Genomic DNA, 24,820 nt, shown 5'->3' on the forward strand with positions numbered 1-24,820 from the left:
AGCCCTCCCTCGGTAAAGACAGCAGCAGGCACCGCGGGTGTAGCTCGTGCGTTTGGCAGCACAGCACAGAAGCCGTTGCCATCCCTCCCCTGCGCGCTTGGCGCTTTGTTTTGAGTGGTCACAAATAAAGGCACCAGAAAAAGGGAAGGGGAAAGTGAGAATCGGAAAAAAGGAAAAGAAAAAGCACGGAGTAAAAAACTTGCAAGGGTCACCACAGCAGCTGCAGGATCTGAAGCTTCATTTATCCTTAGCAGTTAATTATTTCTGATGATGGTGGCCTGGCCTCGTTATTTTAAAGACTCTGCCCTTGTAACAGAAGAACAGAAGTGCTTTTTATTATTAAATGCTCTTTATTTTTATCTACATCCTGTTATTGCATAAAGTTCACATCTTTTTAAATATAATAAAGCTATCAAATGGGTAAACCTCACCACCTTCCCTCCTCGCACCCAAACAAGGAAAAGATAAAACAATGGGCAGCTTCTGGTTTTTAGGCAATATGCTTTAGGAACATAAGCACGTTTCTGGTTTGAACAGCAGCAGAACTGGCTGATGTGATATTCGTTACTTGTTTAGTTTCACATGTGCACAAATCTTTAGGAAAGCTTTTTAAAAGGCAAGTGTGCAGCAAATCTGTGGACTTTTGCATCCTCAGTCATTTGCTGAAACATTTTATTGTGTTCAAGTTAATACAAATTATCTTTTGCATGAACTTTGTGTTAACGCCACATTGGATTTCCATGAAGTTTTAAAGACCCAGTTCTAGGTCCTCCAGTTCCTGAAGGAGAGCAGTTTCTTTCTGAATCTTCTCCAACTAGAACAAAAAAACACACAAGATGTCACAGATGTAACTTGTATAAAATGAAACTTGAATAAACTGTGTACAACTTAACAGTACCTGATTCTTCTCTAGCTGTTTGCCAGCAGCTGCTTGTTCTTTCAGCTGCTCAATTGCCTTTAGTTTCTGTAAAAAAAAAGAAAAAAAACACAACAAAAAACCCACACTAACACAAAAATATTGGTGAACCAAGAATAGAATAAACAGTCTTAGAAGTTCCTGCACTTGCAGTTGCCTGATTTACCAGGAGGCAGGTCTCAATATGGAAGGCACATTTCATTTAAGCATCTCCAGATGCTCAATCCAGAATTCCCCACCAATAAAAAGAAATTTCTTTAATGAACAAAACCTAGAGAACAGAAGCGCTTCTTAGTCCCTGAAACATAAACACCATGCATTATCTCACTGAAGAACTAAATCCAAATTCAGAAATTACTCCACCACTATCACTATCCCTCTTCACCACATATTTTGCTCAGGAAGCCTGGAGTATTAATCAAAACAGAGGACCATGAAAAGCAGGAGGCAGCCAAGAGAAAAAAGCCCTGAAGGATTATGCAGAAAGGGGAAAGATTCTCTAGCCTGAACCAAACAACTTCCATTCTGAAATTATTTAATCCCAGAATTTCCAAGATTGGCAGTAACCTTCAAACTCAGGCCATTTAGAAGTTAGGGAAGAAACCAAAACCACACAGCACGGTTCCCTCCTCACATCCAAGATCCAATAAACAAGCAGCCCACACAGCTGCTTTCAAAGCATGAACACCTCTAAGATGTACCCCTACCCCTCAGCTGTGAGGACAGGGTGCACATGCAACAGTATTTATAACAGGAGACTGGAATTCTCTTCTGTGCACCTGTCAGTGGCTTCTATGCTGTCTAGACGCTGCTCTGATAAGAACTTTAGGGGTCTTGGCAAGTGATGACCTCTACTGTTTTGCAAGATGGAAAAGCAAAGGAAGTTGGTGTACAAATTCAGGAAATTACCATCTATGTAAATGCTACCCTGCTGAGCTCAAGTCACCTTGCAATCAAACTCGGTCTTACAGACCATCTCTTAGAGAAATCTGCTGTTCATTACAAAAAAATCCCCTCACCTTTTTTAAATTCTTTATCTTCTTGTCAACTTCAGGATCTCCTGATGTTACGGCAGGCACAGCACTCCGTGGTGCATTCTGTGATGCTGAGGACTGTGTAGATTCCTGGTTCGCATCAGCTTTGGCCTCCTGTAAATAAATAAAATAAACGCGTTATCTAGAAAATATGTTCTACTACAAAGGGACTGCAAAATATCTTTAATAAATTCAAGGGATCCATTTAATGTTTGTTCTTTCACTAGTTTGCTGGTGTTCTCCAAAATTTGTAACTTGCTTTGATGTATTGCATTACCTATTTACATGCTTTCCACGAAAGAAGGGCTATCTATAACAACTCACGTGCTGTTTCTTGTTTAATTTCTACTTTCTCAAGACACCAACCATACATAGCATAGGGAAACATCAGTAAGGATGACACAACACACACATACACAAATATTTTATAAAGTAGACTGGTGGGTCATTGTCTCTGAAGTAAAAGAAAGGACTCAAAACCAGTGCAAGAAATTAAAAAATCTTGAAGAAATTATTGCTTCAGAAGTTACTAGAAATTGGAAGGCTAATACTAAGAGCTGATTTTTATCTACCTAGCCAGAGAATAGCAGGCAAAGAGGTGACCCAGAAACGACTGTCTTTGGTCTGCCCTGATAACCTGCCTCAGCCCTGCCCTGCCCTGCCAGGGGGACACATCAAAGCAGCGAGTTTGTTCTTAATTCTCACCTAAGACTGGAATAAACTGTGCAGATTGTCTGAAGGTGAAAGGGCAGAATTACTTAGTTTCAACGTTGATTTCAGCTAACATTCACAGCATCTAACCAAAGCTGCTATTTTTAAGTCATCCTACCTGCTTTAGTCTGATTAAGAAGTCTACCACCCTCCCCACAACTTAGCACGTGCAAAACGTGTGGAGGGCTCTCAGTGCAACTAACGGTCTCTGCTCTGAGACTGATCACTGCTGTTTGTGAAAACTAATTAACATTATCCCTGCAGGATCTACTTTTGCAGTACCTGTTTAGCAGCTTTCTTCGCTTCATGTTTCCTTTGATTTTTGAGAGCTGTTTTAGAGAGTGGCTTATCACTGCTTCCTGACTGTGGTTTCATATTCTGAGGTGGCTCGTCCTCATGCTGTGGGATAAGCAAAATTAACAGTTAGGAAATTTCTGTTCCATGTTGGCTAGTGTGTTGCTACAAAAAAAAAAACTAACAGTGAACACCCAAACCTACTTAGAGACAACATCATATGCAAAGATGAACCATAAAGGAAGGAGAAACACAGACAGAAAGAAAGGGGGGGAGAGAAAAAAAAAAAAAAAAAAAGTATGTGCCCTTTCTCTTTCGCGTAGCAGAAGACAATGTGAAAAGGGTTTCAAACGCATCCATTCTCAAGTTTGGATGGGACTATCCTGTATGTCCTACAGATTTCATGGATTTCTGATAAAATAACAAAATCATCATGGTTTCCGTCTCAGGGGGAAATAAAATCAAAGAGGAATAAGGCAGCACAAAATGACTGAAGCTTGGCATTTTGCTTTTGTTGACAACTTTTTAACTCAAACTCCTAGTGAGGAAAGGAAAAATGGGTTGCTGGGAGGGGAGATGGGGTGGGGTTTCTTGGGGGGGTGGGGGGTGTTGGCTGGGAGCTGAAAAGGGGAAATTGTTTAGTCATCTTTTTTTTTTTTTTTAAGAGAACTCTTAATTGAGGAGCTGGATTGTTTTAATGCATATGACAAGATTTCTTGCCCATATAAGTAAACAGCATTATTTCATCTAATTTAAGGCATCTTTTCTCTACTACCTCTGCTTGTTGATCATTTGTAAAATCAGGCATTAGTATGATTAACAGATTCCTCACAAGCCGAGCAGCAGTCCTTCCTTCAAAAGCACAAGGCTCAAAATCAAAGCGCTCTCAGACTTAAACATCAAGGGTGCAATTGTTAAATGCAATTAGTTGCTACTCAGCCTACTTTGAAAACTTGCAGAAAAGAAACTAATTAGACAAGTAGGTCACTATACTGAAACCTGTTTAAACCACAACTGACTTGCTAACAATCAAATCTCTATCAAGTAAACTTACCCAAAAAAAAAAAAAAGAAAAAAGCTGTTGGGAGGACAGCCAGCCACTTGTCTAGCTGGGTTTAGACTGGTAAGTCAGGTCACCTGAATCAGAGGCCTCTATCTTGAGTACCCAATTTCACTCTAAACCCAATTTGCAGTTTATTTTTCCACCGCATGTTGTAGAGACAGTTTTTAAAGTTTGCAAATTACTTTGTAAAAGGAGTGTATTTGGACCAAAGAAATTTCAGTTTTCTAGCATACATTCTTGCAAACAGTGAGCAAAGTGTCAAAGAGTATTATCAAGAAAACCTCTCAAAGACCCCACAAAACTACTGTCAGTCTGATTACTCTTCTAGTGTCTCTCATTAAATATATACGCATATTTGAGGCCAAGCTTCAAAGATGGGCAAAGCAATAGAACAGAACAATTTAGTTCATATATGAAACCCTCTACTTACGAGCTTGGAACTTGTTACAGGTTTGTTTCTCAGGGCTGGAGGTCTGTACGCTTGAGCAGGCTTTGGCTCAGCACTGGGCAATTCACTTGGAACTGCCTGGTATTTTACCGCTTTCGCTGGGAATACTCCATCCAAGAAGGGCTGCCAGGAAACCTGCCACATTTCTTCGTTTGATGGAACTTCGTAGTTGTGTAAAAGGGAGCCAGTGTAGTGCCATATCTTGTAACCATTGCTGACTCGTAGCCTGGGAGCACACGTAGCCGTTACAATATGTTCCCCATCGGGACACCAAGCAAAGTATGTGGAATCCGAGGCTACTGGTTTGGAAATCAGTTTGTAGTTTTTAACGTCCCACACTTCCATCTGTCCCCTGAGATTTCCAAATCCTGCTAGCACTAGGATGTGTCCATGGGGGCTGTAGTAGGCAGCGTTGCGAGGACCGGTTCCAAAATCAAACACAGGGTCACATTTCAGATTAAAAACTGTTGCTTTGGCAGGCATAAAACCATACACAGCACAGAACTCAACAGAATTGGGGCTCCAAACAACATCATAAATAGGACCATTTTTTGCTAAAGGAAAAGGAAAATATGCAGCTGTTGTTAGGACACTGTATCTTTTCAGTGCAAGCAAAAATAAAATCAATAGCGATTCTTAATTTCATGCTTTGCTAAAACGCTGTGATCTAATTATTGACAGTGAAAATAAATTCTGCTAACAATAGAGGTAGAAACAACATTTTATCTTCTGGTAATTTCAGTTAAGGTTCACAACAATAACTGCAGCCGTTCCAAATTACCTCTGTAGTGTCAGCATCAGCACTTTAACAGTAAGCATATTTTTTTCATGTAAAAAAATGCCTTTATTTTTTTTCCTCGTTATTCAAGTATGATCTCTCAGGACCTTCTCAAACTGTCCCACTGGAAACCTGCAAAAACAGGAGTTTTATACCAGCTGGATACTAGTTCCTCTTTTTTTAATCTAAGAAATATTGCATAGCTCAGCAAAATATTGATCTAAGTTTTGGACCGTGCTTAGGCATGGTATTTTCTAAGACAGATTTTAAAGTGAGAGCGCATACAAAAAAATGGTTTTACACATAATGATTAAAACTTGATATTGCTAGAAGCTATTCTGGAAATATTGAAGAATGATGAATTAGTGATAGAAACTCATGTAAAACATACAGAAGTAAGTAAAAACGATAGCTCATTATAACTTTTCATAATCTGGATATCTTTACTTGTATTTCAGATAAATGCCAAGTGCATCACTGACAATTCTTAAATCCAGACGTTGACCCAAAATATCAAACTATTTAAATTGTTCATTCCTGTTGTTATTCTAAAGCCTTGTTATCTTTAGAAACGAGGCTGTGCAATCATACTGTCTGTGTGTTTTCCCCTTTAAAACTTAACCAAATGCAACTGCAGAGACAGAGGTCTAAAAGAAAATGACGTTCCTGCACATTTCATGACAGTCGGCAGCTAGAGAGATGAGGGCAGCTTTATACCGGCTTCAGCAGCTAAGGCAAAGGCTGCAGCATGAGCATGTATTAGTTAAAAATGAAAAACCCTCTACAAATGTTAGTGTGGAAAAAAGCTTCAAAATTGGACCTCAAAAGTAACCAGAAGATACAAATCCACAGGAAACGAGGCACCACTCACTCCAAGTGCCCACCAAATGAAAACTAATTATAAGCTTCCTGTTGAATAAAGATGCATTTCAAAGGGCAAAGAAGGTTTTAATAAGCATGTAATTAAACAACTAGTGTTCTCAATCCAGGAAAGTGGTCCCAGAGAGATTCTAAATACTGAGTTATAATCCTGATTATTTTTCCCCAGTGAAGTTAGCAACAAAGGGAAATGGGGCACAGTACTTGCTACCACAAGTTTTGCTACAGAGCGCAAACTGCAGATGCTCTCACAATGAGCACCAGTATTGAAGAGAATATAGTCACTCTCTCTACAGGCACTTAAGCATAGATAGTCTACATCACCCCATCCCCAGTGTTTTGAAATAGTCACAACAAACTAGCCTCTCTATAATCCCAAACAGCACAGGTGTTTAACATAAACAGCAACAATTCAAGATAGTGAAAAAATACCACCATAGGGGAAATTAATGAATAGACTTCCAGTTCAAACAAGACACTGAAATTAAGAGCATCAACTTGCTTCTCCCCAACATGTCATTTTTATGTCTTGGAACTCTTTCCATTTTACTATACAAAATATAGGCATTCCATTTTCTAATATACTTAAAAAAAATGCTCTCACTCTGCTCCTGTTCCTGGAGTGACATGCAATTGATGATGTTTAAAAGTGCATGTAGGATTATTCCACTTGGTAACATACCTTCCTGCCCATTTTGGTTTCTCAGACATTAAGCTGCCTCTGTTGTCCAGGTCTTTCCTTTATAAACATGCACAATTCCCTTCCCGTGCACATCAATGCCCTCCCAAGCAGATTATTTGTGTATTTAAACTGAAAGTGTGTGCACTCTGCCACTGGCATTAAGACAAGTATACCAAAGACAACAACATAATTCAGCTATTAAACAAAAAAACAAACAAAACAAAAAAAAACCAAAACCCCACCTTACTCCAGATTTAAAAAAAAATTGTGGTGAAGGATTTTTTGTTAAGAGTACTTTTTTTTTTTTAAAAAAAAAGATCACTTCATTACACTAACAAAAAAATGCTCTCATACATTAAACAAAAGCTGGTGAAACAGCAATTCCCACTATCAAGAGCTATAATACAATGAAAAAATGCCCGAGACTTACGCAATTGTACAACAGCACTTTCTCCATTTGTTGCAATGTAGTGCAGAGTTTGCTCTCCATAGTATGAAGCACCTGTTTTATCAACTTCTGTACTAGCTATTACTAGCACAGCAGTGGCTAATAGAATAGACACACAGTTATTTCAATGCCATTATTGCAAATCATATAAATCATTTCACAAAGTGCCATGAACAAAGAGAAATTAGTTTGATTATGAATTCTAGCTAGTTGCTTGTGTAACAGTGCTGGTATCATTCTCTTCTAAATTTAATTTTTCCTAAACATTAACCCAAATGGAACAAATATCTTCCTTTCTCAGAGGAAAAGCATAAGCCAAGTCTGTTCGTTCATCATTGAATTATGAGAAGGTGAACACACTTTTGCAGCCATAAAAAAGATATTCATCTAAGGCAGGAACCAAGCATCCTGATCAGTCCTTGAATAAAATGTTTCATTAACAGCTTTTGTATGTACATCTATTTTATCCAAAACTGTGTGCCCACATGTGGTTTCTACACGTATGTAATACCTTCCCTGTATTCCAATCAATGTGGGTTGAAGTAAAACAGTTTTTACAAAGTTATTCTGAAACAGCTCATTGCTAACAAACAGCAAAGCACAGACAGGACTGTGCAAGTCACCCAATTGTGATATGTCTGTGTATATACAATTTTACAGATCAAGAATAGTTTATGCTCTGGTACAATCTTATGTTTACAGTCTAAATACATTATCATCACAGAATGCAAAATTCAATTTGACTTTGCTATTCAACTGCAGAATTTACCAACATGTAGAATATTCTCAATTACAATATACAAAATCATGAAAGTCAACACAGGAAGTTATGAGCACTTCAGGGTATTCAGAATTGTAACCTTAACATGGCATTGGCATTAATGGATATCTTCAGTATTTATCTGTTTGTGCAAATTAAATGCAAAACCCACACAGTAAACAAAGTAATTAAATCCAAAATGGGTGGAATATAAAAGTTTAAATATACAGCTGTTATACCTTTTTTGTTCCATAGCATTATCACCTTGTCAGCTTTAAAGAAACTTTTATTAGCTAGTGCAGACTGAGGGCCACCGAAGTTGGGATACTGATAGAGTCTAACAAACGATGGTGCACCTTTACTGCCCGGAACATACACAGCAACCTAAAACAAAGCCATAAGATTTTATTGCAGATGATATTCTTGGTAGCACAGGGTCTATTCACTATTAGTACATTGTAATTGGGGGTTTATTACAATTAATTACAGTAAATGGGGGGGGCGAGGGAGAGAAAAAATTGGAAACTATATCAGAAGTACCTTGGTTGGCTGTGCTCCTGGAGATAACACAAAATCATTAACCTTTTGTAGATGCAGTTTGTTTGCAATAGTATCTGGAAAAAAAAAGTCACAGATGTGATGACGTTAATGACAAACGATGGTAGCCTGGATTACTTAACTATACCTTTTTATGGGTCTGTATCATGGATAATAAAGAACAGTATATACAAGGACAAAGGATTTCTTTTAGTAGGCAAACAACCATTGCCTTCCCATTCATCACACGTTTTTATTTACAAAACCAACTTGAACTGAGCCTAGGTCTGAAATCCAGTATTTAGTATTTGGAAGTTCAAACAGCAAGGAAGCTTCTGAACCCCACATGAACTCAGCTCATGTTTTAAGCAAGGCACAGCATTCTTCATCTTATCTGTGCTGACTACAGAGGAAGCAGCAGTCACGTCCAGATAACACGCACCATTACACAGAGCCAGGGATTCTCCCCTCACAACTTTACTGGATGGTTCTTCCTGATAGGAAGTCCATAAAGGCCTGTTCTGTGCTGAACATTGCTCCTTTACACAAACAACTTATGGGAAATGCATCTTTAAAAAGTAAAGAAACAGCAGCAACCCACAACCTTATTCCAGCAAGGAAGTCTGCGCTGAGCAGCAGACCTCATGCTGGAACGGACATTCCATGCTTCCCTAGTAGAGCTGCATTAACATCAGTAGGGCTAATTTTCAGGAAACTGCACCTCTCATAGGCTGTATTTTTAGCTCCCAGAATAATTCTTGTAGCAGCTTTAAAAACAAACCAAAACAAACAAACAAACAAAACCAAAAAAACAAAAAACAAACAAACAAAACCAGAAAAACCCCAAAAGCAACAACAAACCAAAAAACACCAAAACCCCAAACCACGCACTGCTGTTCTCCTCCAGCAGTTTTCTTTTATTCCTTTAAAATTTTGCTCTAATTCATTTTTATCTTCCTGCTTTTTTCTTCCCCTTTCCCTTTTTGACCTCTATTGACTACAAATATTCCACCTCTAGCAGTAAATTTCCTTTATAAAAATGCTCTAGCTTCACAACTTCATTTTCGCCATCAATATAAATTTTCTAATGAGCCATTTTTTAATAATTCATTGGCAGGACACACATAACCCAAAGAAGTAATCCTAGATCACGTTCTCTATTGACAATTTCGTGGACCTCATTAAATGAGAAACAATACAAAATCAGGCCTCTTTAATTGAAAATTAGATATTAGATTAAAATATAATTAAAATTAGATATTACATTAAAAATAATGATTCTGAATTCCAAATGATTCTGAATTCCAAATTCAAATAGAACATGAATTCTGAATTCCAAATGATTCTGAATTCCAAATTGAAATAGAACGTAGGCAATATTTTGAATAAAAAGGAAGCAAAAGAAGAAACGAGGAAAAAAATTGAAAGCAAAAAAACCCCCACATCCAAAAGAAGATGCCTATATAGAATGCAATGAAACTATCGTATAGAAATACTTGCGTACTAAAGTTGTTGTTTTCAAAGAAGTGCACTTCATTGTTTACATTCCTGGCACAAATGCTTTCATCATCTGCCCAGCAAGGACACCTACATTTAAAGAAAAAAATTAGAAACACTGAATGATGCTCATATGTAGCAGTCTAGGATTTTTTTTTCCCTCCATTTTTAAAGCCAACCAAGTTCAAACATGATACATGTTTTAAATGGACAAATGACATCTGCATAATAAAAAAATATACAACTAGACTTAGTTATTGTCTCCCCAGCTTTCTCTGTGGTGCAAAATGATAGTGAATTTATACTAAGAAAGGAACAATTATAACTACATACAAAGATACTTACAAGCACAGATACTTGCCTTCAGCTAGTAGCAGGCAGTAATTTGAAAGCCAACACCACACTAAAAGCTCTATTTACCTGGATCAGATTTTGGAAATGACATTTCTTTGCAAACAATTAACATCTGGAAAAGTTATTTACCAGTTCTGCATCTTTTTCTGGATGAAAGATTTTAAACATTTTCCAGTTTTCACATCATGAAGTTGTAAGTTGGGCACCCCCGCTGTGCCATCTTTAGCAGCTGCAACAAAAAAATGAATTATGGTAGTGGTCTCTAAGGATTAAATCTACTTCACCGTGACATTCCATCTCACGATTCTACAAGCAATCAAACATGCATAAACTTCTAATGAGAAGCATCCCACCCCTGAAGGACTAAACCCTAGACTGCTAATTGCTTTACCTATTAACATTTCAGTCTACAGAAAGAACTAACCTTTGGAAGCGTAGGGTTTCTACTCCCATTACAAGACAAGGACCACCAACACGAGGACAGATTTTTTTAACAAACATTTTTTAATCAAAATCGAAAGCTGTCCTCTTGGCAAACAATGAAGGTATGCTCTCCATTCTTACATTTTGTTCTCACAAGAATGCAACACATTTTGCCCATCATGCTGCAATCTATCTGCAAGCCATGCAAAATGGTTCTGCTGGTTTTAAACTCTCTGTACCCTTTCTACTCACTCTGGATACTACAGCCTCTCTATTTCTACCAGTGATTCAAAATAGGCCTCCAAACAGTTCTCTAACAGTCCACAGTTGGCATCAATCCTGTCACTTGTGCAGCCTTGTCTTATCCTACAACCCGTCCCAGACCACTTCCCACACGCTCAGCTTATGGCCAGCTCTTTCTGTCTAAGGAAGCATTTACGCCGTCTACTTTAGACACGCAACTTAGATGAGACTGAGGCTATCTGAATCAGGAACATAAACTCCATGGAGAGGCACAGGAGAGAATAAAGCCCTCTAGACAATGAAGAACACTCAAGTCAGCTATGCCCAGTGGAGGACATGACTCCTCTGAGACAGCTTACCATTTTCCTTGTTTATACATGGATATAAACTGCTTGAACAGCATATTATTCAAACACACTCTTTGCACTAAGATCAGTTAGCAATTTTTAGAAACACATGATTTACTTGATAGAGTAATTGTTAGTACGTGCAGTCTGATTTACTGTTTGTAAGAATGGTCGATACCAGATGCTTTCAGAAGATGGCATCCCTCCCTCCTCCACTATATACTTGATTACCCATATAATTTTCTGTACACTTTCTATACTGCTCATTTAGCCAATAAATATGCTACAATGACAAATGAGGTAATGGAAGGCCTGCAAACCAAATTAAGATATGCAGTTACCCCATGTAAAATACTCACTTGTGTAGGCCTGCCATGTTGCCAGAACATTATTCTTTGGCGAGAATTCAAGGCAAACTGCCTTTGGAAGATCAAAGGAACGCAGTAACTCAGCACTGGTGACATTAACAATATTTACTCTGGAACCAAAAGATGCTATTTCAATAAAACATGCTTAGAATAGTTAATTAATAGCCAAGGTAACTTTTCACGTATTTGACTCTTCTAGATCTGTTCCAAATTTGGCCTATGTAACAAAATTAGAAAAGCTTTTTTCCCTTCCTGCTTTTACTAAATTTTTGCAAGAACACATTTTAAAACCAGATGCCCAAGCATAATATAAACAAAGTGAAAGCACTGGCCAAAACATATCACATATTTTTATCTGCAACATTTAAACTCTGAACCAGAGACCAGATATTCTCTGTCCATACAGAGTCCATCCACACTTCCACAGTGCTGAAGCTGAGCAACAGAAAGATCCTAACTTAATTAAAACACACATTTATCCCACGTATTTTTAAAGGTGTTCTAACTATAAGGATGCAACATTTAAGATTCGGGCTTTCTGCGGCTGGGGGACGCCCGGAGACATGGACAATAAGAAGCAAAGGTCAGATGGCTGAACAAACAAGGTCAAGGAGCACCTCTGAACACTGTATATTAAAGAACTGCCACATATGGAATCCAAAGAAGCAAAAAAGATCACATCAAGATGTGTCCAAGCCACTGTTGTTCTCAGAAGCTGCATTAGGATCCTGTTCCTCACCATCTCGCTAACTGCTCCCCCTCAAAAACGAAGGAAGATGGACAGCCCCCGAAACAAGGAGGCATGGCAGGACTGGACAGATTTGCCATTTGGAATATTCCCATTTAAAGTATGGGTACCTGGATATACAACCCAGTTGTTTGGAAAGCATTTTTCCCCACAAACATTTTCTGGAAATGGACTTTCCAATTGACAAAAATGATTTTTTCAATGAAAAATGAAGAGCCTGGATATTTTGGAGAACCAGAAACAACAGTGAAAGTAATGAATCCTACATCTAAGTTACCTACTTTAAAATAAATGGTTATATGGTATTACTAAATACTTTTTTTAACCTGTTAGTAAGAATACTGATATTTCAGAAAAAGCCTTATCACCTCTTTACAGCAGCAACCCCATGATGCGCTCCTATGTAAAGAACAGTCTCTAGTAAACTCTAATGCACCTGGTCTATAAAAGAAAGAAACCTTGTGATGTTTGCATGTAAGGTGCATGGAATCTTCATTTTCTATGAACTTTAATAGATTAATCCCAGAAAACCAGGTACTATCATACTAGGAAGTATGAACAAAAAACCCAAATAAAGCATATCCAGATTCCACAGGAATGGGTGCATTATAAATATAAGAAAAACACTAAATATTTCGTCTGATATTCAGGAAACAAAGCCATTACTGCAAATAGTGCAAAAGTAAACTGCATTTAAAGTGTGTATGCAAACGTTTTCACTAACAGCCACAGCCTTTACATGGACAAGAGTAAATGGGGCATAATTGATTTGATTTATTTAATACAAACTAAATGATTAATATCATAAAATGCACCAACTTTTCTCCATTGCACCAGGCAAAGAGGGAACCATCCTTGCTAAAAGCAACAGCTTTGCAGTTTTTTCCAGTGTCCCTAAAGAAATAAGAAATGCACATTAGTATTCAAACATACCACATAAGTTAAAGTATTTTTAACAAAAAGCAACACACCAATTTTCCTGCTGTGCCCCCAAATAGCACTTTGTAACAGTGCAATCTACTTTGCAATTGTTCAGTGATTATTACCTGGGCAATGAGAAGCCAGGCAAGCGTAAAGCCTTCAAAACCATCCATTTTCTGAACTACTGACAGTAAGAAAAAATTCACTTATATTTCTACATTTTTCAGTTCTAGAGTCTACCTTTACTTTTTAGAAAATTATTTCTTTTTTGCAAAAGATCAAAAAGAGTGATAATGACAGTACCTTTGAAACGCTGTGCTCTCTGTGAAACTAGGTGGCCCATTCACCATATAAAGCCCTTCAGATCCTCTCACTGAAAGATAAAAAAATAGCTACTAATTTCAAATTCAGAAAATCATCCAAAGCAAAGGTTTATTCTAATTTATGAACCTTGAGACCTGCACGCACTTTTCCCCTGCGTGCATTTTAGAGTAAACGAGAGAGTGTTGTAAAGAAAATTCAGAACGTAACACGTGCCGAGCCAGCTGGCTTCATCCAAGGCAGCCGCAGGATTAAAACACAGGACAGAGGCAGTGCAGCCCTCCTAGCGAGGTCAGTTTACGAACCGTCTCATCCCTCTGCCACAGGAGCACTGATGCCAGTGCAAAGAAGGGAGCAGAAGCACTGCCGAGGGCAGCAGGGCAGAGTGGGACGGACCCAAATGAGGTGCACGGCAGAGGGGCTGAGGCAGGGGCACCTCTGGAGCTCCCATCCTTCCCCTGCTCTGGCAGGGCCAGCGATACCAGGCTGCAGGGCTGTGCCTGGCCAGAAGGTGAATATCCCCAAGGATGGAAATCCACAGCCTCTCTGGGCAGCCTACGCCCATGTTCAGTCTCACAGTAAAATAGCTTTTCTTATGTTTAAGTGCAATTTCCTAGATTTCAGTTTGAGCTCGTTGCCCATCATTCCCTCACTGGACACCACAAAACAAGAGTCTGGCTTCATCTCGCAGGATGACCTCAAACTACAGAAGAGCTGCACCCGCATAAGGAAGGAGGGTGGGACAACATCTCATCCTAAAATGGCCGATGGTCCTCAGCTCTCAACCCTGCTGCAAGAGGCACTTTCATGAAGCCTAACTTGCAGAAGCTGAAAATTCTCCATCGCTGCAAGAGCTGCACAGGAGTCCGCATAATGGAGTTGAAAAGGGCTGCCTAGATATTCCCCGCAGCGAGGATTAACTGCCTAGACACAGAAAGAGCATTTGCCAAAGAAAGATTATGTCAGACTGATTTTTTTGCTGACATGAGACAGGATTTGCCCTATTGTTGGCTTCAACATTGAAGTTCAACTTGAAAAACAGAAGGCTTGAAAGAAATATCAATATGAAATGTGTTTCAAATTTCTTTTTTTTTCCAGAGACGACGTCATGCTTACAGCAGTAGAAAACAAACAAGAAATAAAGACAGATTAATGCAAAATCACGCAGTTGAAATTGTTACATAGTGAATAAAACAAATCTTTTTGCAGGTATGCTTCTATTACAAGCATATTAGAATTCAAAGTTAAACCACAAAATGGGCAGTTGTTATGTAGGCATTACCTGTGTTTTATGCATTTTCTTGAGACACAAAAGATGTCTACTGAGGTGACAGTTTTTTACTGACAAACACGACTCAAGAAAGCAAGATCTGTACTAGCTCAGGCTGCAGGTTCTGCAGCTGTATTATTTCAAGGAAGCGTGCACGGGAGGTCTGACAGCAGAACAGCAGCGCTCCCGCTCGGCCTGGTCAGTTCGCATGTGAACCACGCAACGGAATCCACGCGCAGATCCAGCCACGCAATGCCTGGACGACAGCAACGTCTGCCACCAAACATCCTTACGCTGCTTTTCAGAGCTGCTCTTTTAACCGCCAAGTATCCTTACCTCACCTCTCTCATAACACTTTAGAATCTAATTAACAAATGGAAAACATTTTAAGCAACAGTTTATTAGATTGGAGAAAATACTGTTTGGATAGATTTCAAATCTCCACCTGCTCTACAGCCTTGTACTTTATCGGGGGTACACCACACCCCTAGCATACCTCAAGGGTACCTTTTAACAACCCTTTAAATACAACCCACTAGCTTCGCACCCCTGCTTCAAGTCTATTCTCCAGGTCCTCCGTCAGACTCCCAAGAAAAATTAAGATCCAAATTTACAACAGATTATAGACAGTAGCAAGAATTCCAAAATCCACCCTGAACAACTGCAGCCCCTCGATACACCCGAGTGAGGATAAATATGTGGACATTTAAAGCTTAGAAACACAGGAAAAGAAAGATACACATCCTTTATGTTATGGACAACTTACTTAAAAAGAAAAACAGAGAGAAAAGGAAGAACGACTCTTAAAAGAAACAGCACAAAACACAGTGAAGATGCTTCAGTCAGCTACGGGCTCCCGCTAGCTGTTAAGCGGCTTGCAGAGACTCCGTTAGGTCGCTCCTCGCGTCCTGGCAGCCCCTGGGGCTGCCACCATCCATTCCGAGCCCCAGAGAAGCACGGCCGGGCGAACGGGCCTGCCCTGCTCTCACCCAGTCGCCCTGTCTCCTCTCACACAGCACCTCCGGGAGCGTTTCCTCAGCTACCAGCTGGCCGCGCGACAGAATTAACACAGGAAAAAGAACAAGCAAGCTTTAAAAAAAACATGCTTTTACGTCCCCGAGCCCTTCCCCGCGGCGAAGCAGCGGCTGCTCAGGTGCGGAAGGGACGGGGACAAGAAGCCGGCACCCCCAGGGGAAGGCCCGGCCGCGGGCCCGCCCGTGCCCCGGGACAACGGCTGACCGGGCCCATGAGGCAACAACGCGGCCGGGCGCGGCCCTGTCTAGCTCCCCGGGAGCAGAGCGGAGGCCTGGCCCGGCGGGCAGAGCAGAGGGCGGCGGGACCCACGGCCGGGCCCGGCCACGCCGCAGCGGCGTGCCCTGGAGAGGGGACCGGCAGAAGGCACACGGGCCGCCCCAGCCCGACGCGGCCCCAGCCCGACGCGGCCCCAGCCCCCAGCCCCACCCGGGCCGGTCCCGCGGCCCCACGCTCGCCCCACCGCCGCCCGGCCCCGCCGCACCTGCCAGCAGCGGCACGGGGGGCGCCATCTTGGCGCGGCGGCGCGGCGCGTTCAGCTTCCGCTTCCGGGTGAGGGGCGGTGCGGCCGCCCCAGAGACGTCCACGTCGCGCGGGGCGGGGGCGGGCGGGGGTGGGGGCGCCGGCACGTGACGCGGGGGCGGGGGCTTCCGCCGGCCGCGGCGCGCGCTGCCCCGGAAGCGCTGCCGCCGGGCCCGCGGGTTGGCGGCGGGAGGCGGCCCCGCCCGCGGCAGCGCGTGTTTCCGGCGGGCGGCGCCGCGCGGTGCTGACGCTGGCAGCGGGCGGCGCGCGGAGCCGAGCGAGCGGAGCGGAGCGGTCGGTGGCGGCGGCGGCCCGGGCCGGCCGGCGGTCCGTCCGTCCACCATGGTGGCCAAGCAGCGCATCCGCATGGCCAACGAGAAGCACAGCAAGAACATCACGCAGCGCGGGAACGTCGCCAAGACCTCGGTGCGCGGGGGGACCGGGCCGGGCCGGGCCGGGGCGGGGCGGGGCGGGGGGCCGGGGTCCGGCCGGCCGGCGGTGGGGGTGACGGCGGTGCTGTGCCCGCAGAGGACGGCCCCGGAGGAGAAGGCGTCGGTCGGGCCCTGGCTGCTGGCGCTGTTCATCTTTGTGGTCTGCGGATCAGGTAAGCGGGCGGAGCGGGCGGGCGGGCCCGGCCCGGGCCTCGGCGGCGGCGGCGGCGGGCCCCGGCGCTGCCCCTTCCCGCAGCCCCTCTCGGGCCGCCGAGGGGAGCCCGCTGCGGCCCCCCGCCTCCCCTGCGGGCGCTGCCCGGCGAGCGCTCCCCTCCTCTCCTCTCTTGCAGCCATCTTCCAGATCATCCAGAGCATCCGGATGGGCATGTGAGGGGCCCGTCGCCGGGCGAGGCCCGTCCGCGCCCCCCAGCGCTGCCATGAACTGTCCCCCCTGGCCGGCGCCCCGTCAGCCCCGGTTCATCGCAGCAGCTGCCGAGGAGCGGTGCTCGGCATCGGCCGTGCCACATTCCAGGTCCCTTCACGAGTCATTCCGAGTTTTCTAGCCCATGCCACAGTGCCTTGAACAGCACCACATGTATAAAGCAATAAAATTATATTGTTGATCTACAATCGTGGACCTACTTATTCAGTGAAGTATACAGTCATGTTCTCTGTAGATATGTTAAACTGTATGCAATGTAGATACTTAGGAACTGACATCTGTTGTAAACACCGGTCTTGAGATCTGTTTAAGTCTCTGTATAGCTGGAAATGGTTTTATTTAAGTCGGAAGCCAGGATTTTTGTAGTAGCTGGAGTACGAAGCATGTTCATAATGAAGCAGCTGGGCCGTGCAGCGTTCTGTAGCTTACCGAAGTGACTCGTCCTCTCTGTACGCGTAGAGTAGTCTTACTGCAGCATGTGGCAGTGCGTTAGTGCTCAAACGCTTATCACGACGGAAAACTTTATCCTATACCTCTTGTTCTAATAAATATGAAATGCCTGTTTGTATAGAGTTAGTGGGTGTTACTTAATTAGAAACCAGCATGACCGAGCAGCAGCTGTTTCTGACATAACCCGATGCTGAAGTTTCACAAACTGCTGAGTGGCTCGGGCCAGGGCTGTTACCGAGCCTCTCCTGGCCGCGGGCCATGACTGTGCTGTAAATACTTCTTGGACAACTTTCAACAAGTGGTGATAGTTTTAAGTTTTACAGTGTTGTATGGGAATGTTTCGTGCAGGTACAGGGACCCCGCCCCTCCTGCCCACGGTTCTGCTTTTATGTGCAGCAGCTGCAGAGTGTGGTATGTCTTGCGATATATATTTAATCCTATTTAAGGTAAATCCTGCTTTCAACACGATTTCATCTAACGATGGATCCAGTACTTAACTGCTTCCCTATGGATGATCACAGTTCCTTCTCAGTGATACTAAAGAAAAAAAGGAAAGAAAAAGCCCTCCTTACATCTGTAGAAGACTGTAACTTGAGATCACAGTGGAAAATGCTGCTATTGATCATATTTTATTGCTGGTGGCCCAGGCTTCGCGTTGGCCTCTTGCTGTCTGTTGTGGTAAACGGAGGCAGTCTGAAATCAGTCTGCTGTTGTACACAGTTGCTACAGGAAGATTTCTCTTTTCAGGTTTCTTAGCAAGACGAATTTAAAATCTGGTTACATTAGAAGTAATAGAAAAAAGTTTCTGTAGAGATTAAGTAAATGCCTGTTAGCCGTGAAGGAGCAGATCTTTTGTATGAATGAATTGTCAAATTTCCATATGAAATCATTGGGACTGGTGTAAACCAGCGCGGCCAAGAGCATGCCCCAGAACCTAGCCGTACGAGGTAACACGCATTCCTTGTTCTTGGACGCTCGTATTTTGTAAGTGGTGGCGGCGGGAGGAAGTATGTATAATCTCTGATTTTAAATAAAGTTCTTTTCAAATGCGAGTTGTGTTCGTTTTGAGGTTGGCAAAATGGTGCCTTACTGGGTGTCAAAATTAGGCCGCTTCACTGTGAGCGCAGCCTGGGGACACAGCGGAGGCCTGGGGGGCCTGACCCATTTTCTACTTCCACAGCGTAGTAACAAGGGCGCTCACACACACTCACGGTGTTATTTTACTGAACTTTGAAGAACAGATTTGTTAAAGACTCACTTGCTTTGGTGGAAACACAGAAGGCACTGGCATTTGTGGTGCTTTGCCCATGAAGTAGCTCAGCGTGCTTTTTCCACTGCTAGCATCGCTGGATTCAGAACAGAAGCACATTGTTAGTCACATGTAAATAAAGGGATGTGCAGCAGCTGCTTTTGTTTTAATTACAGCATGAACAGCACTCCTTGTCTGACAGACCAGAGGCCAGCGCTGGCCTGTCAGATAACTGCAGTTTGGCATATTGTGCCACTTGAAAAGCGCTCTTGGATTGAAACCAAAGTGTTTTGGGGGTGCTCTTCATTGAAAAGTGGTGAGAGGGTAGTTACAGCCAAGAACAGGCAACTGCACAAGGGATGAGAAGGAGCCGTAGCTCACAGCTGCTTTTGTGATGAGCTGGCAAAACAAGAGTGAGGTCGTTCTGCAGGTGATGTGGTATTAAATAGCAGAAAAATGCAGTTAGAAGAGGGACGCGGCCCGTGTCTGCACACAGCGGCCGAAGCCCCTGGGGGGCCTCTGCTTCCAGGCATGTTCCCGTAGTCCAGGGAACTTGCTGTCCAGGGCAGCAAAGGGTAGCTTAGTCATTTACTGGGACAAGGAGAAGAAACAGCAGTGGGTCATTGAGATCTGAGGTGTGCACGGTTTATAAACTGCATTGAGTGGTGTTCATGCTAAGGTGACAGTTGAGGGGAGGCCGATATCCTACGTTATTCTTCCCAGGCAATGCGTCTTTACAACAACTTGACAAGGACAAGAGGAAATGGCCTCAAGCTGCGCCAGGGGAGGTTTAGATTGGATATCTGGGAAAATTTCTTCACCGAAAGGGTGGTCAAGCATTAGAACAGGCTGCCCAGGGAAGTGGTTGAGTCCCCATCCCTGGAGGTATTTAGAAGATGTGTAGATGTGGTGCTCAGGGACATGGTTTAGTGGCAGACTCTAACTCTGAAGTACAAATGCTGCAAAGCTCTAGGCTTGCTTCCTTTCAAAAAACCCAGAGAGCAATACTCAGGTTTATTTCCCCTTTCACGGAACTGCAACTTCTCATTTCCAGGAACTGACAGAGCATCTTTTGCAGTACAATGGCCTGCAGCGGTACACTATCCTGGCAAAGTAACGCAGTACCAGTTTACAGAAATGGTCAGGTTCTTCAGTAGAGCTAAACTCGCTGTTCTGTTGAGGTGATATTATTAACCACATGCAACTCACTTTTAGCTCAAATCCTTGTCTTTTTTTTTTTTTTTCCTGTGAAGCCTCCTCAAGGCTGGCTGTGAGACTGCGCCTCAGTAATCAGGATCGGCGTACGTCTTGCTTCACAAGGCAAGCGGTCCCTCTTCTCCTGCCAAGTCTTTCCTGGCTGTTGCTGCAGGACGCACTGCAGCTGCAGTCGGTGCAGTAGCGACTGCAGCAGCGCCTCTGGCATTTTACACCCCCCTCGGCATCACGTCACGCAGCGCCAGCCACAACCGCGCTGCAAGGTTCCCTTCACCTCAATACGGCACAAACTGAAAAATTACCAACCTATTGCTGGCGTGAAAAATGGCCAATGATAAAGCTGACGAGCTGACATCGGCCATGTATATCCACTCAGCTATATGGGGCATATAGAGCCTACCTGATCGCATCAGATGTTGGACGTAGCAGCTGTGAAGGAATCAAATAACTTACAGAAAAGGAATAATCCCGCCTTTTGCAACAATTATTACTCAGAAGCTTAAAGGCTGTTACTTGGGCGGTCTAAAAAGATTGGTTAACACCGACTGCAGGGAGGGCGGTTAGGATCTATAGTGACAATCCCCCGCAGAAAAGGAGGACGGGTGACGGATCAGCTCCGCCGGCCGAGCAAGGCCTGTGTCAGCGGGTCTGAGCGACGGGGCGTCCACCCTGGGGCGGGCGAGGCAGCCGCGGGACCCCCGCACCTCCAGCGGCGGGAGGGCGCGTCAGGACCGGGAGCTCCGGAGGGAAGCCCCCGGGGAACGGGCCCGGCCTCCCTCCGGGCTGGGCCGGGCCGCGGGGCACGGCGGGGCACGGCGGGGCACGGCGGGGCACGGCGGGGCACGGCGGGGCACGGCGGGGCACGGGCCCGGCGGGAGGCCGCAGGCCGGCCCGCCCGCTGCGCCGCCCCGTGGCCGGCGGCCGCCATGGCCGGGCGGCTCCGCGCCACAGCGGCGCCCGGCGGCCGCGCAGCGCCTGCGGGCCCCGGGCCGTGCTCGGCGCCGCCCAACCGCCACCGGCCGCTCCGCTGTGCCGCGCCCGCCGGCCCGGCCCCGCCGCCCGCGGCACCTCGCAGACCCCCGGGCGGGCGGCGCGGCCGCAGGCAGGCACCGCGGGCCGAGCGCAGCCCGCCGCCTGCTGCCCGCCGCAGCCGGGAGCGGGCAGGGGCGCGCAGGCCGGGCCGGCAGCCCCGGCCCCGACCTCCCGTTTCGCCCGCTCCGCCGGGGCTCTCCGCCCCGCCGCCCGCCCGCCCCCCTCGGTCGCGCCTTTTTCCTATTTGAGAGACAAGCGCTGAGAAAGCGGCCGGCTCGCTTCCCATTAAATATCGACGCTCCTGTTTTTCACAGCGCCGCTTTCTGGTTCAGCCCCTCGCTGAGCAGAGGCCGGCATCCCCCCCGCAGGCACCCCGGGGGGCTCGGGGAAAGGTCCCCAGCTCCCCCGCCGTCCCCGCGGCACCGTGCAACCCCGCTGAAGCCGAGATGTTAAACCATTCCCTGAAGCCGAGATGTTAAACCATTCCCACTGATGGTACAGAACCCGTGGAAAAACACCAACACCCGGCTCCCCCAGCACCGGTGCCCAGCAGGCTCGGGCTCCTGCCCACGGACGACAGGCGAAGCCCATCAACCGGGAAGGGTCTGGGTGCGCAGCTCTCGCCATCAGCTACAAAAGCAGCAGCTCTGACAGGTGAACAAAATACGGCGTTACCAGCTCAGAGCCTCACAGCTGGTACCTGGGGACAGAAGAGCTGGCCTAGATGCTGCGGAAAGACAGGGGACCTGGGACTTCGCCAAATGTCACTTCTCTAGCACTCTTCGGAAAGGGAAAACGCATAGTCCTTTAACATGAACACAGAGCGTCCACAAAGAGAAAAGCACTTGTTAATCACAAAAGCAGTATATCACATGGTGTAAGTAGAAATAAATGCCCCTGTGAGCTCAGGGGAGGGAAAAAAAAAAAAAAAAACCAAAAAAATCAAGATGGCTGTACTGGCTACTGGAACTCAAGAGCTGCCACATCCCACACCTCACTCCTCCAGGTGACTTGCCTTTCTGGGGCACGCTAATAGAAATGCAATGAAACCTGCTCAAACTAAGATTTGAGGGGGCTGATTTGCTACTGTTGCTCAACTGAAATCTTACCTTAGACTGCAAAATGGTGTGAATTTGTTATTGAAGAGCAAAGCTCTGTTTCAGAAAAGACAGGCCCCGGCGAGCCCAGTGCTTTGGCTCGAGGAGCAGCAGTCAGAGATGCTATGAAGGAGGACAGGCAAGTTTAGCCACCCTTTACAGTTCATTGCCCTCCCGCTCCTCTCAGCCAGAAGTGTTGTGCAGGGGTGGTAAGAGGGCACATCCCTTTTCATCAATCTGCTGTCCAAGAATTTGCCTGACCCCCTTTAGGACATCCTGCCTGCCCCACGACATCCCATGGCAACCAGCTCCAAAGTTCACTCTCTGCTACATGGAAAAAATACACACGCCCTGTAGGTGAGATCTGGTGAATGTCAGTTCTGTGCTCACCTCACCCGTCACCTTCTCTGGAGACTCTCTGAGCTGCTTGTGTTGCCCTCCCGCAGCCTACTCCCCTTCAAGCCAGAGTCACAGCCTTCTCAGGCTCTCCTCATTAAGCATTTCCTCATTAAACATTTCCTCCGCATCCTCCATTGTTTTTGTAGCCTTTCCCCACATGTTCTGTCACATCCTCTTTGAGACGCAGGGGCTAATTCAGAGCCACCGCAAAGCTGAGACCTTTCATCGCTTTAAGACCTTCCTGCTCTAGCGTGCTTTCTGCCGCAGAGACACCACGACCGCGTTCGCCCTCCCACCTGCGCCAAGCACACACACAGTCGTAGGGTCAACCCCACTGCAAAGCACTGCAAGTCCAGTAGCTGAATTACTTCTCTATTCATTACGCTGAAGCTATGGAATAATTTCAAAGGATTATTAGTATTACAGGAATATGCAACGGCACCGCTTCCCGCAGAAGACAGCATCGCATCTTAAGAGCCCACTTTCCCACACAGCTCCCTAGGCGCAGTCACTTCCCAACAGAGCACCCGAAAGCAATTAGCTGGCGCGGCGCGGCAGGGAGCGGCGGGCACGGCTGCCAGCGCCCATTCGCAGCGCCCGCCGGGCCCCCCAGCGCGGGGAGCGCAGGTCTCTCCGTCGCCCAGCCTCACGCGAGGCAAACGCTGATTGACATCGCCGGTGCCGTCAGCGTAAGGACAACAAAGAACAGCTTTACAGCAGCGGGAAGCTGACTGACACCGTGTGCACAAAGCAGCGCAGCAGCCAACACAGCCCAACAGTAACGCGATCGTTTGTCAACAAGCCTTTCTTCCTCCTCTCTGAAATCAAACATTTAATAACATCAAGATGATCTTCTCACGTTGAGGAACTGCTATTCCTTTCTCTCCCCGGGCAGCCACCTCAGACTGCCTCTCAGGAACAGACAGCAGCAATTCAAAGACCCTTTTCTGCCATTTTATAGTGTTCTCGCACAGCAAGCCGAGGTGGCATTTAGAGCTGAATATAACTTGCCACTAGGAGAAAACTAAAACCAAAAACCAAATCCAAACCTGACAGTAGTGAAACAAAGCAAACAAAGGATTTCTAAAACAGGATCAATTTAATCTTTGTTTCATCCCCTATTTTCACTGGATTTACTAAAAGCTTTTTTCTTTCAGAGAAAAAAAAAACCATCCAGAACACCTGTGTGTAAGTGGATCTAACTGTCACTGTGCGGCAGAGCTCGCACAAAGAGAACTCCACACAGCAAGGGCACAAACATTACAGGAGGGAGAGGAGATGTGCAGACACCAGCTCCACGGAAGGCAGAGGTGCTTAGGACTGTCTTCTCGTCGGCTTGATTCTCTACTTCTACCATCAGCAGGACATGAACAACTTCAGTCATGTTTCAAATATCTCCTTTCTGTTTCACTCCTTAAGAGCGAATTACAGTGTTCCCTCCATAAAAGTTTTAATCAACTATTCATCTGAAGGACTTCTGTTCCCAGAAGTCCCCCAATTTGTCCCTTTTTCCTTAACCAGCTACATCCTTACCATATAGCTGGAGTGAGCTATTCATCACACTGGAGGGAAAATACACTTAGCTACTGAAATATTTTGTTTTCTAATTTGCATGCAAAGCTCTTGTTTCACTAAAGGATTTACAGCAGTACACATGCGTGCTTATAGCAGACCAAGAGCACCAATCTACAACTGAAGTGAAGATCATTTTAGTGTATTGCTTCACTGAGTACTTTTTTATGTATATACACATATACACAGACACACACACAGAGGCTTTTTTGAACTGTGCTGTGAACCGATGCTTACCAGGAAGGTGTGATGCTCTAAGTTTCTGGAACACGGGACGAGGATGCTTCCTTGAGACCTGAAGACACCAAAACTTGCGGTTTCCAGTGTTGCTTCTGTT

General features: G+C 45.1%; 2 protein-coding genes across 4 annotated transcripts; one reads left to right on the forward strand and one right to left on the reverse strand.

Moving 5' to 3' along the window:
* Positions 1 to 354: 354 nt before the first annotated feature.
* On the reverse strand, positions 355 to 24,757 carry EIF2A (eukaryotic translation initiation factor 2A). 3 transcript variants are annotated; one of them, XM_082320491.1, is made up of 14 exons: positions 24,721 to 24,757; positions 13,755 to 13,824; positions 13,350 to 13,424; positions 11,774 to 11,892; positions 10,531 to 10,630; positions 10,055 to 10,137; positions 8,554 to 8,627; positions 8,253 to 8,397; positions 7,236 to 7,352; positions 4,449 to 5,020; positions 2,944 to 3,060; positions 1,936 to 2,064; positions 899 to 964; positions 355 to 814 (listed from the first exon to the last, which is right to left on the reverse strand). In XM_082320491.1, exons 2-14 carry the CDS (start codon positions 13,799 to 13,801, stop codon positions 749 to 751), a joined length of 1,710 nt encoding a protein of 569 aa, XP_082176617.1. In that variant the 5' UTR covers positions 13,802 to 13,824; positions 24,721 to 24,757; the 3' UTR covers positions 355 to 748. The 3 variants fall into 3 exon arrangements, with proteins under 3 accessions (XP_082176617.1, XP_082176616.1, XP_082176618.1); XM_082320490.1 differs by lacking the exon at positions 24,721 to 24,757 and adding an exon at positions 16,559 to 16,636; XM_082320492.1 differs by lacking the exons at positions 7,236 to 7,352; positions 24,721 to 24,757 and adding an exon at positions 16,559 to 16,636.
* On the forward strand, positions 16,781 to 17,657 carry SERP1 (stress associated endoplasmic reticulum protein 1). Its single transcript, XM_082319558.1, has 3 exons — positions 16,781 to 17,022; positions 17,125 to 17,200; positions 17,378 to 17,657. The coding sequence occupies exons 1-3, from the start codon at positions 16,939 to 16,941 to the stop codon at positions 17,416 to 17,418; spliced, it is 201 nt and encodes a 66-aa protein (XP_082175684.1). The 5' UTR covers positions 16,781 to 16,938; the 3' UTR covers positions 17,419 to 17,657.
* Positions 24,758 to 24,820: the final 63 nt, after the last annotated feature.

This window comes from Platalea leucorodia, assembly GCF_965183815.1.
Source record: "Platalea leucorodia genome assembly, chromosome: 8".
Classification (NCBI taxonomy): Eukaryota; Metazoa; Chordata; class Aves; order Pelecaniformes; family Threskiornithidae; genus Platalea; species Platalea leucorodia.